The sequence below is a fragment of the Phoenix dactylifera genome, unplaced genomic scaffold (assembly GCF_009389715.1).
Source record: "Phoenix dactylifera cultivar Barhee BC4 unplaced genomic scaffold, palm_55x_up_171113_PBpolish2nd_filt_p 000390F, whole genome shotgun sequence".
In the NCBI taxonomy this organism is placed as follows: domain Eukaryota; kingdom Viridiplantae; phylum Streptophyta; class Magnoliopsida; order Arecales; family Arecaceae; genus Phoenix; species Phoenix dactylifera.
In genome coordinates, this window is record NW_024067836.1 from 320001 (window position 1) to 338844 (window position 18844).

General features: G+C 39.4%; 3 protein-coding genes across 3 annotated transcripts in view; all 3 read right to left on the reverse strand.

Annotated features, from left to right (window-relative positions):
* LOC103723527 (probable serine acetyltransferase 4) overlaps positions 1-993 on the reverse strand; it is a 1393-nt gene extending 400 nt beyond the window's left edge. Inside the window, 2 exon segments of the mRNA XM_008814458.4 lie at positions 1-189; positions 191-993. The exon segment at positions 1-189 is cut by the window's left edge and continues 400 nt beyond it. Of these exon segments, the coding sequence (XP_008812680.2) occupies positions 1-189; positions 191-760 (759 nt within the window). The 5' untranslated portion in view covers positions 761-993.
* A 3264-nt stretch (positions 994-4257) lies between these two features.
* Positions 4258-5043, reverse strand: LOC113461029 (30S ribosomal protein S10, chloroplastic). Its single transcript, XM_026800129.1, has 2 exons — positions 4990-5043; positions 4258-4569 (listed from the first exon to the last, which is right to left on the reverse strand). The coding sequence occupies exons 1-2, from the start codon at positions 5041-5043 to the stop codon at positions 4258-4260; spliced, it is 366 nt and encodes a 121-aa protein (XP_026655930.1).
* A 194-nt stretch (positions 5044-5237) lies between these two features.
* LOC103723525 lies at positions 5238-9365 on the reverse strand. The gene is made up of 3 exons (XM_026800128.2): positions 9026-9365; positions 8880-8939; positions 5238-6287 (listed from the first exon to the last, which is right to left on the reverse strand). Exons 1-3 carry the CDS (start codon positions 9245-9247, stop codon positions 5451-5453), a joined length of 1119 nt encoding a protein of 372 aa, XP_026655929.1. The 5' UTR covers positions 9248-9365; the 3' UTR covers positions 5238-5450.
* Positions 9366-18844: the final 9479 nt, after the last annotated feature.

Here is an 18844-nt window from a genome sequence, read left to right on the forward strand (position 1 = left end):
CTCCACGTTCCCCAGTATCTGCGTCCCTGCACCCACCAAGACGCCGTCGCCGATCTTCGGGTGCCGGTCGCCGCTCTCCTTGCCGGTGCCGCCCAGCGTCACGCCGTGGAGGATCGACACGTCGTCGCCGACCACCGCCGTCTCGCCGACCACCACCCCGGTCGCGTGGTCCAGCAGCACCCCGGCCCCCGATCCTCGCCCCGGGGTGGATATCGACGGCGAACGCCTCCGACGTCCGGCTCTGCAGCAGCAGCGCCGCCGCCGCCCGCCCCTCCGCCCACAGCCGGTGCGCCACCCGGTGGGCCTGCAACGCCAGGAAGCCTTTGTAATAAAGAAAGCAGTGGACCATCTTGGCGCACGCCGGATCCCTGTCCCTCGCCGCCCGAAGATCCGCCCTCGCCGCCCGCCCGATCTCCGGAACCTTGGCGAACATGCTCGCGAACAATTCTTGGAGACTGCTGGTCGGCATGAGATTTGGAACGCTTAATTTCTTCGCGAGATGGGCTGCGAGGGCGGACTCGAGGGAGTTGTGGGAGAGGACGAGATCGAAGTAGTAATTCTGGAGGACGGGTTCTTCCTCGACGTCCAATCGAGCTTCTTCTTTGATCTTGGCCCAAACATCGTCGCCGCCGGCGACATCGCTGGGGTCGTCGGCTGGGACGGCGCAGTCGGAACGATCGATTACATCGGGCTGGGAGATATCTATCACATACTTGCAGAAAGGAGCTTTAGCTCGGCTATTCTCGACGCAGGTTGCCATGGCACTAGAGCTTGGGCAGCTGCAAAAAGATGGGGAAGGGATGAGAAGGAAAGAGTGGAGTTAACAAGATTTGAGGAAGTTTTGGGTTGCGAGTAGAAGTGTGAGGGAAGGGTGCATATACATATATATACATAACGGATTAGAGGTTAGAGGGAGAGTGGGAAGCGGAAAAGAAGGTTCCGGAAAAATTAGAGGAGAGTAGACATGTAACGCGGCACACGTCTGTAAATAAAAAAGAGTTTTCGAAGCACAAATATGAAGCGAACTTTGAACGCATGTGCTTTGTTCCAAGGAGCAAAGTGCGAACATGATGACGAGATAAGGGATGAATGGCAAGCACTGGATCAAGATTGGATGGCAGGGATGAAGGCCATGCGGTCACCAGAGGGGGGAGACGGCGTTAGCGCTGACGTAGAGACGCGAATGGCTGGACCAGCACGCAACCCACATAAACAAAGGAAAGCAAGCAGCCCATATGGCGAACAAAAATTATACGTGGCGGACACCAGACCCGCACCCAAAAAAAAAAGAAGCGCTTTCTATTTTATTTTGTTTTAGTCCGTATCTTAAAAAAAAAATCCAAAAATAATAGTTTTTTTTTCTAGTCATGAGTTTCATAATTAAAAAAATTTTAAAAAATTATAGTACATATTATACATCTAAATAATATACACCAAATAAATTAATTATTTAGCAAGTCAATAAACACACATCTAAATAAGTTCGTATACAATTTTTAGAATATTATATTTATTGGTGTATATAGTATATAGTTAAATAATACATATTTAGCAAATTAGTTATCTAGTAATCCAATAACCGATGATACATACTCGTCGACTTTTTGATACATACTAAAAAGTTATCTGATACACACCTAGCAGTGATCCAATACATACTTTTAGGTAAATCGGTACATAATTTTTAAAATATATTTTTCATTAGTACACACTATATGATTAGATGATGCATATCAAGTAATTAATTATTTTGTATTTATTTTTTTTAAAGTTATGAGATTGACCGGCTCCAGAAGTCTTATTCTTATTTGATTTTTAAATTTTTTTCATGTGTAAGAAAAAATATAATAAAATAAAAATATGATATTTTATTGGAATAGCTATGTTAGATATAAATAATGGAATTATGGATTTTGGGGGCAGCCACGAGTTGGTATTGTCGTTCTGTGGGGAGCTTGGGAGCCTCCGCGGCCAAGTTCGCTCCACATGATGGGACCCACCTTGTGGGTAAACTTTGGGTAGCCATGGAGGAACATCTCGGGGATTTTGGCTTGTTGAGGATCCGGGGGAGAATTGATTGGTGACGTTTGGGGTGACGCCGTCGTTATAATAATCATTGGAATGTGTTGAACGGAGGATTTGTTTATCTTTTCAAACAAGTTGCATCCCGTTTTTTTTTTTTTTTTTTTTTTTTTTTTTTTTTTTTTGTGCTGCTGCTGCTGCTGCGTTTTTTTTTTTTACACTAGCAGCTCACACTAGTCCCGCATGAGTATTGCCTACAGAGTCAAAAGCCAAAATACTCTAAAAAATAGAGGAACAGGTACACCTAGGGTCCAGAGAAATTTTCAAGAGTGTTGAGCAGTAAAGAAGGCGATCCAGTCAGCAGCTCTATTCGTCTTCCTGAACACATGAACAGCATAAAAGACATCGCACTCCTGCAGTAAGCCGCCGGGCGTCTCCTAAGATCGGATCGTCGGTGACTTCCGACCCTTCTTGTAGAATCCTCTCAACCACCTTCACTGAATGCCCCTCCAGAATAGTGCATCAGGCCTCCAGAACTCTCTGCGCATAGGAGACACCCTCCCATGCGGCCCTAAGCTCCGCCCGTAGAGCATCCGTCTCGACTCGTCTCTTTTCTATGGTTCAAGGAAACACATTCCAAGATGAGCCATAGCCAAACAGACCCGTTCACGGATTCCAAATAGATCTCTGTCCACAGACCAGACGGCCGGCCTGGCCTACATGAGCCTGAAATCTTTTGGGCAGACTCGGGTCCAAAATTTTGGCTGCCGAAGCGGGTCAGGTCTGAAAAATAGATCCACCAGGATCGGCCTTGGAGGATAAAACTCAGCCTAGCCCAGCTCGTTTTTTATTTTTATTTTGCTTGTTCTATTTATTTATATTTGATATATTTGTAGATTTAATTGACAATTATTTTTAATATATAAATTTAATAGAATAATAAACATATTGTAGATTATTGACAATATTTAAATTTTTATATTTATTATTTATTAAAATTATTTTAAAATATTTTTAGCATCATAAGTATTTTATTAAAAAAATTTAAAAATGGTCATAAAGCTCGAGGCCTGGCTTAAGGCCAAAGTCTGAGTAAGAGCGAGGCTGAGGCGTAAAAGGTACGCCCAAAGGTCAGAGCTGAGTCTAAAAATTGTGTTGACCTTTGGACAACGGGCAACACAGGCCTTGCCATGAACAGGTCTATAGCCAAAGATTGGATCAGAATCTAATCATAAGCCTTTAAGCTAATTGAAAAATGGAAACAAAAACGCTTGAATGCATGGTTAACAAATTAAGGTTGGGAAAACTCAGTACCACAATCTTCAATAGCGTCCAAATATAACGATTTCCCCACGTTTATCATCTCCAGCGCATCTACCGCATCTATCAGTTTCATCCAACATTTCTTTTTGGTCATTAACGATCACCATTCAAATTTCTTAGAACTTTCAATAGAACATTCAAGTCTCTCCTTGGACACTCTTCTGTTTGATCAATCACATTAAATCCCAAGGGAACATCATCATTCACTTCTCCATACTTTGGGAGGATGAACGAACTAATGTGCCTAAATCTTCTATATATATAACCACAACTCTCAGTACGACTAGTAGTCATAGGCTCATAGCGCAACCAAAATAGGCATGCTCAACAAAGAAAATAGTTTTGATACCTGAAGGTCCTAAACAAAATGCCTTGAGTTGACAAACATGATGTCTGTAAATAACCTATGATTGAAAGAATAGTCCAGGCTGCATGAAAGGTCAAAGGTACATGCCAGACTCAAGGCACGCATTCTTAACTACACAACAGCTCTCTCTCTCTCTCTCTCTCTCTCTCTCTCACACACACACACACACACACACACAAAAAGAGTAACTAAATAAACCTATGCACAGTAACAAGTGCCAACTTGAGAATCGAGAATACATACAATGATCCATCGAGGAGATTGGATGCCCATTGACTGAAATTGAGAACTACATTTAAATCTCAAACCAGTTAGCCAAGTAAATAGTGTGCCTCAGATTGTATCCTGTCATCGTTAGTGAGAATAGAGTGAAAGGCCCCTTGCACTGTAATTTTCAGACGCCCTCTAGATTTTACATGTAATTTGAGTAGAAATGAAGAACCATCCTTCTATTCCTAAAGAGGTTTCTGCCATATGCAAATTAACATCATCACAGAAAGCAAGTAAGAACAAGAAGGAAAATGAATAATCAACTCCAACTGATATCACAGCTTAACCTCTACATCAACACCTGCTGGAAGGTCAAGCTGCATCAGTGAGTCAATTGTTTGGGCAGTAGGATACAGGATATCTATCAGCCGCTGGTGGGTCCGGATCTCAAAATGGAAGCGTGCATCCTTGTGCACATGCGGTGACTTGAGAACACAATAAACACGGCGCTTGGTGGGTAGAGGGACAGGACCCATAGTCTTGGCATTGGTGGTTCGAGCAGCTTCCAGGATCTGCTTGCATGAGCCCTCGATCAGGGGTACCCAATAGGACCTGAGCTTGATTCTTATTTTCTGTTTTGGTGCCATCTGATTGTAAAAACATCAGATTTAGGAGTTAATGTTAAAGACTGAATACCAGAAGGCATTTCAGACACAAATATGTGCAGTTGTATATCTGAAGCTTGAAAAAATTGCCAACTCCATATCCTTCATTGAATGTGTAAATGTGTGCAAAACATACATGCAGGCGTTCACACACAAATGCGCACATGCGCCTTGGGTGCGCGTGCGACAGAGAGTGAGAGAGAGAGAGAGAGAGTTTCCTTTTAAAACAAATTATGACATGAGCAAACCCCAATGTTCCAGTAATTATGTTTTTATATGGTAGACCATTAATAGGACCTGGCAAGGTGTGAACAGAAACAGGAAATCACAGATATGACAAACCAACACAGCATTACTCTAAAATAATGATGCACCTTTTGCGTTATTTACTCTACCATGTACCACACCAGCAAGCACTGAATCAAAAACATAGTATTTATGCCAGTAGCTAGTCATCAATAGGAAGAGTATTGAGCAAAGTGGTGCACTGAAAAAATCTGAACTATTGGGTGCATAGAAGAAAACAAGTCAATGAAGCAGATTTGGTCCACTCAAATGGACCTGTTAAAGAGAGAAATCGAAAGGTAAACTAATTATTTATTTTCATAAATATTCCATAAAATATAAGCTCTATAAGGTGGAAAGGCTCATAAGACAAAAAAGAGAAGGGGGAAAAGCCCATAGAATTTGTACAGTTGCAAATCCCCCAAGCAAGACAAAATTAAGCCCAACAATCTACAATACAATTTCTACTGCCCACAATTAGAAATATAGTTTTTGTTTCCCACATTGTAGCATGAAAAATAAATATGGTCCTGAACCTGACATGCTCTGTGGACCCCCTGTACATAGACATCTACCCATTAATTAGATCTTATAAATTCCAGCAAAACATTAGCTAACTGGAACTCGTGTGACAAATATCTATGATCAGCTCCTTCTATAATATGCAATTTGTGGTTAGTTATCAACTTGGCAAATTCTAGAGCATCTTCAGATGGTACAATTTCATCCTCTGAACCATGAATTGTCAAGACCCTGCAGTCTTGGTCAATTGACAGGCATGCATCATGCATATCAGTTCCCAGGCGATCCATTAGACTTTTTTCAGTCACACGGTAAATAATTCTCCCCATTTTGTCCCTCACATCAATGAACCCCTCCTCGTTTATCCTATGCATAAAGTCCTTCCCTAAGCGTTCTTCAATGCCTCTTTCCATATAAAAGCGACCAGAAATATTAATTACTTTTGATATATCATGATATTTAGAAGCATATAGAAGGACCACATTTCCCCCTTTACTATGCCCAACAATAGCTCTTGTTCCACGCTTCTGCCTCAAAAAATGTAGAATCACCGCTCGCAAATCCTCAACTTCTCTCCAATAATTACCATACTGAAATGACCCCTCACTATCCCCATTACCAGCAAAATCAAAACAAAAGACACTGATTTTTTCAACTGTAAGCGCATCAGCCAAATTCAATATGGTTTTGCTTTTCTTCGATGATCGGAATCCATGGCACAAGATCACAAGCTCTGTGGAACCAGCTTCATATAAAATTCCCTCAAGATTCTCTCCAAAAGTGTTCCTTATTATTAACTTCTGTTGAGAAACACTTGAAATTTCATGCGGGAACGAATGCAACTGGGGAAAAGGCCTTCTAAGTAGGACAGGTGAACCACCACCAGAAAATAACTGCATTTGAAGATGTTCAACAAATATAAGAATCTGGATGGAGACACTATTGAGCAGAAAGAGGGAAACAATGCACGAGTCACTTTTACAGATTATGAATAGCATGGCATTGTTAAGGAAGGATTCCTGGATAAATAATTGCAAGATGTGCTTAAGCTCAAAGAAAACAATGGAAAGCTCAACCATTGGTACTATGAAGCCAAAGAATCGGACCACGAGTGACCGTTATTACATTATTGTGCACTGCCTTCTCCTAGGGGCTACAGGTCATTCTGAGACTTAACAGATTATTGGAGTAAAGAAGTTGATGGCACCTTTTTTTGACATTCAGACAATAAGAACAAATAAAGCAAGAAGAAATAGGTGCAACACTTCAACAGAAATAGGAGGGCATCTAGACCACTATTGTTTAGAAACAAAACAGTTCAAGACCCATGTTTTCCATCACCATGGAGTAATTGTGTTGTATCATGTTGTATCCAAGCATTAAAAATGTTGGCACTCCAAAATTTCACAAAATCTAAAGTATGCAATCAATACTTCAAGCTAATTTACACTTTATTATTTTGTATTTGTTTTAGAATCTCCTCTTCCTTTTCACGTTGATAGGGTTTGAAAAAAATAAGTTTCTAATATTTAAATTTCTTATTTCAGAAAATTTTCTTTTATTTTTTGAAAAAACAATAGGCGAGACTCTCCATGTTGAGGTAGTATATGCACAAAGAAATTTAGATAAAGGAAAAAAGAGAAACAAAAGAAAACAATATCAATGAATGTAGAGGAAAAGAAAACAAAACAGTCAAGTTGATGAAGATAGCTCTAGATCAGCTTACAAACTCGAATAAACTTCTGTAGTGGAAAATAACCTCTGAATAAACTTACCAAATTGAGAATGAGGTTATTACACTCCAAAGGCCAACTGTATAACTAGCATAAAAATTTTCCAAACAAAAGTGTGATCCATTTTCCAAAGGGTCTGGTCTACACAGGTAATCAAACATCTGATTTTATGACAACAGGAGTGACCTGGAATCTTTTAACTCCAATGCAAATTTTCCAAGCAAGCTACAGCCCAGGTCAAGTTTTTTAAATATTTACATATTTATCATAACTTCTTTCAAGCTATATATTTTATAAGGAACGAACCTCATTTTAAAAAGGGCCCATGATCCACGTTTTAAATCTTGACTGTTCTCAGAAACATTTTCTTCGGTCTCCATCTTTTGTTTTGTGTCAGCGAGAAATTCCCATTCTCAAAAAAAAACATAAAAAACTATAGCAGTTTACATTTTGCAAAGAACTCTATGACCTGAGCCAGTTTGAAAATTTAATAGCTGAATTATCTTCAAATTGTCAGACTATAATCAGTATATTGACCTGTTTAAGACCCATAGCAAAATTTATAGACGTCATCAATCCATGAAATTGATGCTGCTTAGTAGATAGTAACAATGCGTTCCAACCTCTGAAGGATGGAAAAGAAAGTGCATCTCTTCTCACACCAATGCTTACATATATATCTAGTCACCTATTCCATGAGTCCCTTACAATATAAACAGCCAACTCCACATGATCTTCTCATTAATCCATCTAACCTTTGAGGGAAAAATTAATATCAAGAGATATTTGAGTTTCTTAGTATCAACAGCTCACCCAAGCATAAGTAATAGAATACTAGGGTCAGAGGTTTTAACAATGTAGTCGATGCAAGCCAATCTATGATTTCAGATCAATGCAACCCATGGATCAGCATTATTAAAGTAGATATGGTGTATTCTTAGTGTGAATTGAAGAATAAGAAAGGCATTCCAACTCTTCGAGCCATAAGCTTCCTTTGACGAGGTAACTTGTCCATGATTTAAGTAATCCCCCCTGAATGCTATTTATACTTTTATTTCACTTCAAGGTTTTTCACTATAACTGAAAACATAAAACTCTAAAGAGAACAGTCAACAACATGATAGGGAAGAAAAAAGAAAACAAATATTACAATCTACCGCAAGAAAGGGGGGAAAGGAAAAGAAAGCAAATAGACCAGCTGATTGGATGACATGTATTAACCAATCTGAGCTTGTCAAATGTGTTCTGAAGGAGGATTTGCCTTGAGAGACCATGAAACATATTAACCCATTCAATCCAGCTGCTAAACTAAATCTGCTTAATTCTCAGGAAGCCAGGCTTTAGATGTAAGTGAGGAAAAACAAAGCGTTCATATGAGATCCAAATTAGTCCTGAGCCACAAACTCCTATTCTATAAATTGCACAATCATAAACACAGGCAGATGGCTGATCTAATTAATAGTTCTGATACTCCAATTTCCAACAATATTAACCGCAAGTACCACGTACAAACCTCAAGCTTCAAGTAATGCACTAGTTCGGAATTCAAATAAACCATTTCATATGTTCCAATAACACATATTTGCAGACTAAATATCTTAAATTCTCGAATAAACTAAAAAATAAAGTAGGTAATTTTCGAAAAAAGCCCTAAAGCAAAATGAAACATTCTGTAAGACATAAAGCAGCAACAACAAAAGAAGTGCAATGAGTCCATTGCGTGCAACTAAAGGAAAAATTAGATGAAAATACCTTCACGTCGTCCCCAGCAGCGAGAGGCGAAGGCTCGGAACCCTCGAATTTCTCCTCGACCTTCAATCATTTGAAACCAGATAAACGATAGATTAACACTCCCTTTATCAAAGGAAAAGGGGACAAAAAGGTCATCATCAAAATACCTCGAAGCCTGTGAAGCTCTCCGATCCATCTAGGGTTTCGGGGGGCGAGTGTAGGGCCTCTGGGGCAGCGGCGACCACGGACGAAGGCGCGCGGGAGCGGATGGAGGTCGGAGGCTTCGAGGGTTGGAGCGAGAAGGAGAGGGAGTGTTTGGGATTGAGCGAGGAGGGGATGCAAAGAGGGAGGAGGGAGAGCGTCGCAGAGAGCGAGGATGAGGCCGCCATGGCGAGCAATAAGCAGCAAGCTCTCGGCTATCGCGAGGCAGGGTCGCCCAAGGTCTTGACGGTGATGTCTCCAACTAACGGAACGCAGATTAGCTAGCTACGGACCGTTTTACAGAATGGAAGTAACGAAGGAAGTTATTTTCCTAATACTTTAGGAGCTGGCTACATATTATCCAGTCGGATCATTTGGGTCGACTTGAGTCTACGTATAACCAGGACCTAACCCCAAAAATTCGGATCCAGTTCAGATCCGGGTCGGATCAACCCATCTGTGGTTTCAGGACTGTTTGCACACCTACGGGCTGCGGCTCGTAGGCCCAAATAATTTTATAGATTCGGATTGAGTTATAGGATTGAAAATCCAAAATTATCCAAATTTTAAATGAGTCGGGTCGAATCGAATCGGATCTAAATTCAGTAAATCCAGACCCGACCCAGCCCCATGGGTCCTCCAAAATGGGTTGGGTCGGATTTAAGCGGATCGAGTCGGGTCGGGTCACGGGTCAACTTAACTCATTTATAGCCTTACTTATAATAGTTCTTGATTTGAGCTAAATACGTCCGAATCATAAACTGATGGTTCTATTTAAATTATTTAATAACCAGAACAGGATTATATTGCAATCTTTTGACCCTTTTAACATATTTAATAATCCTATCGGGTTGAGTTAAAGCAACTAAGCAAGTTACCTATTTATTAAGCAGATTAACAAGAAGTAGGTTATATAGATTATATAGATTTACAGGTTAACAAGTTAAGCAGATTATATATTTATTAAATAAGTTAGATCGGATTGGATTACTTGTTTATTAAATATGATAGGTTTGGGTTTTAAATCCTAGCCTATTTAATAAATAGGTCAAGTACAAATTTAGAATTTTCTAATCCGATCTGTATATGATATGCAATCCGACCTGAGTGTCATCTCTACCTTTGAGTGTAAAATAATAAGGGTGGAATTTTAAATTTATTTATTTACTCAAAGTTTTTCATTCTTTTAGAATGATAAAAAAGATTTTTTTTGAGATATTCTTTAAACTTTTTGGGTATTGTAGTCATGAAATAAAGGAAGCTTCGACAGACGGGTTTTTTTTTTTTTTGGTATTTTAGACATGTCCAATGGACGGGATAGAGTAGCGTCAACCAAAGATATAGCTAAAATTAGCCAAGCCCAAGCCCAGCTCGGTCTAGCCTTCAGGCTAACTTCTCAGGTTCAAGCTTAATACTTACTTGAACGTGGGGCTTCAAGTCAAACCCGAAGCTTCTTGGAATAATTTTTTAGTTTAAAAATATCAAAAATATTTGCAAAGATTAAATATTTAAAAGGAATTGGTAAGATTCATGAACTTATATTTATGGTTGTTCATAAGGAGTGTTAATGCATGGAAGAAATCTATTAATATATATTTTTATGGTTACCAAAAATGGATTCCTAAGATATAAGTATACATTATATATTATATAAGATTCAGACCGAGCTGCGCTGAACTAAACCAAGCCTAGCTCGTTTGATAGGTGGTCTTATATTTCAAGCCTTACTTGTCCTATTTGGCTTAAAATCTAGGCTCAAGCCCATCCGAAATGCTTCGGTAAATCCAGTTTGAGGAATAACCAGAGTCGTTTCTAGACTAAATTGATTCATTCTCTGAAGTACAATGTGCATTCTCAGTTGCAATGGACTGAACTCGTTGAACAATCCGAGAAGCTATAGTGTGTTGTCCTAGAAAGAGTTGTAAATTACGAGAATTCCAAATCTGCCGTAAAAGATACAGTAGAAGAGACTGGATTGTGTCTAATCTTAATAGAGGTTAGTGCAACACTATCATCCAAATTTTTCCACAGAGAATTAATGTGCTCACATTGGAAGAATAGATGATCAATGTGTTCAATGTCACCTTGGCACCGTAGACAGAAGGGGCTAGCTAATCCATGCTAAAGTAATAGAGCAGCTGTTGGTAGTCTCTCCCATGCAAGCTTCTATAGAAAACAAGGGATTCAGGTATGTGCCCTTATGCGCCATGCCCAACCCAAGTTGGGTGCATCATAATCCTGAACTTTAATTTTCTTTCTAAAACCATCCCTCCAGCACAAAATGTCTTCTCCACCACATGTGGACTTCCAAGAATTTGCTGCACAATCAAATCAGGATACCATTGTTTGAGGAGGTGTATATTCTATTCCCCATTTTGGAGATGGGAAAGATGGAAAGCCATGGATAAGTGACTCTATTGATGCCAGTACCATCTACAATGGACCAAATGAAATTCCTTACAAGAAATTTACTAGCATTGGCAATTGTTTTAGTTGAAATTTATGATAATAGAGCAATAATAGGAGGGAAGAAGAAGGAAACAAAGAGGAAAAAGGAGAGGAACTAGGGGTTTCTTTCATTCACCTTGATCTCAAAGCATAGTGGAGTCCTGATTCTAATGTGTGGGACAACAATTGCATCACAAATAAAAAGGGATTACAATAATATAATATTACCATCCACACATCATAGAGCTAAACCCAGAAACAAAATAATCAAGGCTATGATTACCATTATTTTGGGCTTAGCTATGATTACCATTATCCACACATCAAGCCTTCTTGAGAGCCGAAAATTCTTGTTCTATGGTTTTCTTCTATTTCGAGTGGCTAGCTGCTTCATGGTAAGACTTAGGTTCAACTATCTTATCAAGAAAACTAAGAAAAGCATGATATTTTGGTAAAAAGCAATGCTTAAAAACAAATTGCTCAATAGGATATAACTTCTTAGGATAAGCATTTTGCTTTTCTTTTCGAAGTACAATGGATAATTCAAGAGATGGATCTTTGGGAGAGTAAGATGGTAGAGATTCCAAAGAGGGTTGAAAAAAATTTATGGGTAGCGGGTGTGAGTCCTCGAGTAGCAACTTCCTCTCCTTGGATGCTATTGTCAACTCCTTTTTAAGTTACCAAAATATTCTCATGCATGGGATTAGATGGTGACTCATCCTTCATACTGAGTATTGGTCTGGAAGTTGTTGGTATGAGATACAGGGTAAGAAATTTGAGTATTGAACAGATGTCAGGAGACATTGTTATTCCTGGTGCTTCGGCTAATGCTGCAGTACGTGGTTGTTTTACCAATTGTGGTCGTGGTGGTCGATCACCAAACTCTTTTCAGCAATTTAAGCATGGAAGGGGAAGAGGTCGTGGCTATGGAAACTCTCAACAATCCCTATCTCGTCCAACTTGCCAAGTCTGTCATAAACAAGGCCATACGGCATTGACCTATTACCATAGGTTTGACCACACCTATCAAGCAGAGCAACAAAATCAATTCTCTGCCTTTCTTGCTGCACCAGATGGCCCTCCCGATAGCAACTGGTACTTTAAACAATTTTTTACATGTACCTGATATTGCGGAATATTGCGGAACTGATCAGATACGAGTCGGGAATGGTTCAGGTTTGGCCATTAAACATATAGGTTCCTCTACTCTTTCCACTCCTCTCTCTTCTTTTACTCTCAACAATTTTTTACATGTACCTGATATTTGGAAAAATCTATTGTCTATTAGTCAGTTTACTACCCAAAATAACGTCTTTGTCGAATTTCATGCCACACATTTTCTTGTTAAGGACAAGGTCACAGGAGGAGTTCTTCATCAAGGCCTGCGTAAGGACGGTCTCTACCCTTTCTACCTGCACTAGTACTCCCCTACCAGTCCTCAAGTGTTCGTTGATGAACATGTATCTCCTTCTTTATGGCACTGTCATCTTGGTCATCCAGCTCCTCATGTTGTTCAATGAATTCTGCATTAATTTGCTCTTCCTGTTGCCAATGTTAAAAGAGTCGGCTTTTGTTTGCGACGCTTGTCAATGCGCCAAATGCCATCAGCTTCCATTTGAATTATCTCAGCATAGGTCTAGTACTCCTCTTGAACTTTTGTTTTCAGATGTTTGGGGGCCTTCGCCCTCTCCTTCAGTTTCTGGTCATAGATATTATGTTTGTTTTGTCAATCATTTTAGTCGGTACACTTGGTTTTTCTCTATGGCAAGGAAATTTGATGTGTTTACTATTTTTAAGCAATTTCAAGTGTTTGTTGAACGTTTGTTTAACAATAAAATTAAAGCCATTCAAACTGATTGGGGCGGGAATATCGCTCGCTTCACTCTTAATTTTGAGCCCAAGAAATTTAACATCGCATTTCCTGTCCTTACATGCATGAGCAACAAGGATCTGTTGAAAGAAAACATAGGCACCTTATCGAGACCGGCTTGACTCTCTTGCATCATGCTTCTGTCCCTTATTCTCATTGGAATGCAACTTTTTCTACAACGTGCCACTTGATAAACCGATTGCCCACTTCTGTCCTAGGCAATATTTCCCCTTATGAGAAACCGTTTGGCCAATATCCTAACTATAATATGCTTCAGACTTTTGGTTGTGCCTACTGGCCATATTTGAGGCCATATAATTCTCATAAATTAGCACCCCGTTCCAAGCAATGCGTCTTTCTTGGCTATGGAGTGAATCACCATGGCTATCATTGTCTTGATTTTCTTCTGGCCGAGAATTCCTCTCTCAACATGTCATCTTTGATGAACATGTTTTTTCTTTCAAACACCACTCGTCCAGCACCATTCCAAAACCACCTGAGACACCACCACCACTCATAACATCATCTATTCTTTGTCTTCCATCCCTTCCTATATCATCTTCATCTATTATCGATGTCTCCTCACCGTCTCGTGACTCCTCTCCCCTAGTTGTTCTTTCAAGTCAAATACCTCAGTCATCCCTTTCACAAGAGCCCTCCCCTATGTTCTTCTCTCCTTCTTCGGATACTGTTTGTCCTCATCACCAACTTTAGATCTACCAAGTATCTTAGGCCCACCTCCCCGTAGCCATCCCATGACCACAAGACTCCAAAATAATATCACCAAACCTCGGCTAAATCTTGATGATTTCGTGCGATATCCTCTGTCCAATGCTCTCTTGGTTGAAAATGCAGTTGTTCCTCCTGAACCTACGTGTTTTACAGAGGCTTCTAAATTCGAAGAATGGTGGGCTGCTATGAACAGTGAGTTTGAAGCTCTTTTGCGCAATAACACTTGGACTTTAGTCCCTCCTGACCCTTCAATAAATATTGTGGGCTCTAAATGGGTTTATAAATCAAAAACCAACTATGATGGATCATTTCAGCGACATAAGGCCTGTCTCATGGCAAAAGGCTTCACCCAACAACCAGGTGTGGACTATGATGACACCTTTAGCCTAGTGATAAAGCACACTACAATACGCACAATTTATCACTTGCTGCTTCTTAGGCCTGGCCCATTAAACAAATTGATATTCAAAACGCTTTTCTCTATATTGTTCTTTCAGAAGAGGTCTATATGCAGCAACTTGCTGGCTTTGTTCATCCCCAATATCCTAATCATGTGTGCAAGCTGAACAAGGCTATCTATGGGCTTAAACAAGCTCCTCGGGCTTGGTTCTCACGACTTAGCTCCAAATTAGTCGAATTGGGCTTTTAAACCTAAGTCTAATCCGTCGCTATTTATTTCCTAAGGTTCAGATATTACACTATATGTCCTCATTTATGTTGACGACATCATCATCACGGGTTCTAATCTTCAAGCTGTTAATCAGTTAATCCCGTCCCTTGGATCAGATATGGCATTCAAAGATCTTGGTGACTTGCACTATTTTCTTGGGGTTGAGGCCCATTGGACTTCTCTAAACCTCCACCTCACTTAGCACAGGTACATTATTAATCTCTTAAAGAAGACCAACATGCTTCATGCTAAGCCCATCTCATCTCCCATGGCGTCTGCCAGGCACTATCTCAATTCACTGGACCCTCTTGTGCGGATCCTATTAATTATCGCAGTACTGTCAGTGCTCTTTAGTATTCATCACTCACAAGGCCTGATATTTTCTACGCTATTGATTACGCCCAAAGAATAATACGGCTATCGCAGTATATATTGGGGTGTCGATTCCACAAGGAGAAGGTAGAAATACTAAAAAAAACTACAAAACTAAGGAGAAATATCAAAGCAGTAAAATGTGATGTGAATGTTTAAGAGTAAATTGATAATTAGATTATAGTAGTAAAAAGATATGACCAGAATTAATGGCAGCAAAGTATCGAGAATTCCTCACTTGAATCAGGTAATTCCATTCATATTTGATCCATTGATTAACTCAATTAGAGATCATAGCACCAGATTCTCTAATTGGAAGATATAGCATTACAATCAAAATATTTAGTGGTAATTCTAGAAAATCATTCTCCTCTTTTGAAACCAAGAATTGTTATCCTATTAGACTCAGATTCAAAGACAAAAATATACCCAATGGCAATATTTCAGCAAAAAATCACACTAATTAGATAAACAATCAAATCTTGATATAATCAAGCACCTCAACAATTCTATAGAAAAAGACATGGCTGAATCTATGAAAATAATCAGTTCAAGATTATCTCAACACAAGAAAATATATATTGATGAGAGATGATAAACAAGAGTCCGACCGCTTATCATAAAACAGAAGATCGATATCGCACAGAAGGCCTGATATCGCCCTATTTGAGATACTGATTCAAGTTATAGTACTTCTTCTTCCTAAGAGCGATTGAACTAGCCTTTTGACTAAATAGTATAAACCCCGGCTATCTACTAAGAGCTACTAGGAGCTTACTAGCTATCTGGGTAATGCTCTAAACCGTCGAATCACCAATTTTTTCAATTCGGCAGTTCGATATATGATTTATCATTCATGGACGTTGATAAGATCCTTCCATTTAGCAGCACCTTAGGATGGCATAGCCTTAACGTTAATGGCGAGGTTCAAACGAGGAAAGGCTTATGGTGGATACCTAGGCACCCAGAGACGAGGAAGGGCGTAGCAAGCGACGAAATGCTTCAGGGCCGGGTGTGGCGATCCGATCCTAGTTGATTGATCTCGACTTTACCAGCTCATGAACGGCATTCATCAGACGTCGAGGAAATCGCTTCTTTTTCGCTTCAAGCAGATTGGAACTGGACGTCGAACCTTGATATCCGGATTTCACTCCACTTTCACTTTCATATCAGGAACGTCGACTTTAACTTTCAATATTGAATTATTCACTTTCCGGAATAATTACCAACCTTTTCCCAACTCGACTACACAGGTTTCTTTGGTCGGTTGGCCATGGTGATAGGAGCAGGTAAAAGGAGAGTGGTATAGGCAACTACCCCACTGGGGCTAGGAAGTAAGCCCCACAACCCAAAGCGGCGAAGAACAAATAGAATTTGCTACAAAAGCCGGCTAACGGGGGTATTCCTGCGTATGAGAACATTGTAATGGAGAAGGTCATAGCCGAAATAGGATTCGTTTTGGCTAGAGCGCCCAAATCCGCTATATATTTGACATGGGTTGTATCAACATGAGAATCTATTACATAGATCAAATATAAATGAAGCTACCATCATCCAAGTGAATTTATCCCTAGCTTTACCAAAGAATTAGCTCTCCATAAATTTGTGGCTCCTCTTGATGATTTCTTTGTAATGCAGCCTTTTCTCCCTCAGAACGGCTTGCTCCTCCAAGTATATATATGGTTTTGGGGCTAAAAACCCTAGGAAACACGACTTAGACACGTTTGCATGCGTTTTTCCGTCTTTACCCTTGAGCACCAACGTCATCATGAAGTTCAGGAGGCTCTCTAGATCGCATCTGATCTCCAAATTTTGCATTTTTATAGTCATTACCTTGGAAGTCTAGTTTCCAACAAAATTTGAATCATCTTAATTGGACTTCTGTAGCTCCCGAAATCATCGAAATACTACACAAAGGTCTGATCTGTGAGGGCCCAGGCTAGCGGTTTAGGAAAACCTAATTTTGCAACCTCATAACTTTCTCTCTGGAGCTCCAATTGATCTGATTCTTGATGCATATGAAACCTCAACATGTCTACTTCATCCCCACCAAGTTTCGTTTCATTCAGACTGCAATGGGATATTCAATCTCCTTAACTCCATTCCTACAATAAAATCACCAAAATCAATTAAGATTTGGACACTTTGTGAAGTAAAGCTCAGATTAGAAAAATATCATTAAAATACCCAAATCATGCTTAAGTCTTAACAATTTAGCCTAAAGTGGTAGTATTAAAAGGTACATTTTCATGCACTTATCACACCTTCCAACCAGCTTATTGCTAGTCCCTAACAATTTAAGCGAAGAAAAAGAACGGATTATATCCAATCCAGTGTAGACAGCTTTTGCATGAGCTAAGCAATAATATTCAGGTATAATAAACAAAGTACTCGCAAGAGATCAATAATACTATCAAAATCAGTCCATCAAGAGCAACTCCTAGAATTCGTGTGTGTGTGTACTCTAAGCCGTAACCATCTTACCACCAACCCTGACACATACAATGTCGAGAACATTTCAAACAAAAGCTTCAACTCCATATCTCACAAGTATAATATTCAATAGTAGACTGGTGTAAGGGGTCTCTCTATGGAGTTGCGAAAGGGTGTTCACACAAATATATGAGAAGGCAAGTGTTCATGAACAAGCAACAAACAAGCATTGATCTTATGATAGGATCACCAACCATTGGGAACTCAACCATTCTTACCACAAACCCACTTAGGATTAAAAAGGTCAATAATAAAAGGTTGTAATGAGGCTAAAGTTAAGTAAAATAAAAATAATAAAAGGATGGATAAGAGAATTCAAAAGAACTTTTTAGTACATGATAGAGGTATTCACAAGATATAACATCAAGCACAACTCCCTCAAACCGCTTGTACCTCTCTTTTTTTTTTCTTTTCTCTTTTTTTTTTCACGCTAGTCATACCATTTGGTTGTATTAGGCTAAACATGTGGGTTATACAACCATGGTACTTGGTTATTTCATCAACAACCTCATACTAGCATTTTGAACCTGTGACAAGCGGTTTAGGAACCAATAGAATTATTTTCAGAGTAGAGATTAGAGCCTGAGACATTTTTAAGGCTTGTGGTAATAGAAAGTTGAAGCTGTTGATGGAGTTGATTTGTTTTTTTGTTTCTTTCTTTTCTTTTTCTTCTTCCTCTCCTTTTTTTTTTTTTAAACACAACCTTTGGTTGCAATCATGGAGTCCATTTCAGCAAACCTGCCAGCACCAATGAGAAACCACCACAGTACATCCCCTTTCTTGTCTTCATTATTTGCGGACCAACATTTATCATTCCTAGCATGTACTTGAAAGTAAAAGGTAGGAAAGATATAATAATTTAGGCTCAACTCCAATATGGAGGGGGGGTAAGGACATATGGGTTTACAAAGGAAAGGGTTCTATTTTTTTCGGCTCAAAATGGCTTCTAATGGATAAAACATGGGTTAGCTTGAAAGGCTCAAACGTTCATCCTAAATTGACCTTCATCATCTCCTAAGTATAATCAACCAACATACCACAAACTGTGTAGTAAAAATTCCCAATAAAGCAATCAATTCAAAAAAATCAATGAACACATGCCACAAGTCTCTGAACATGATGAACTCTCTCTTTCTCTAATGCTCACCAATGCGTAAATACTTAAGTTTGAGAGTTCTCTAATTGTATGCATTGAACATC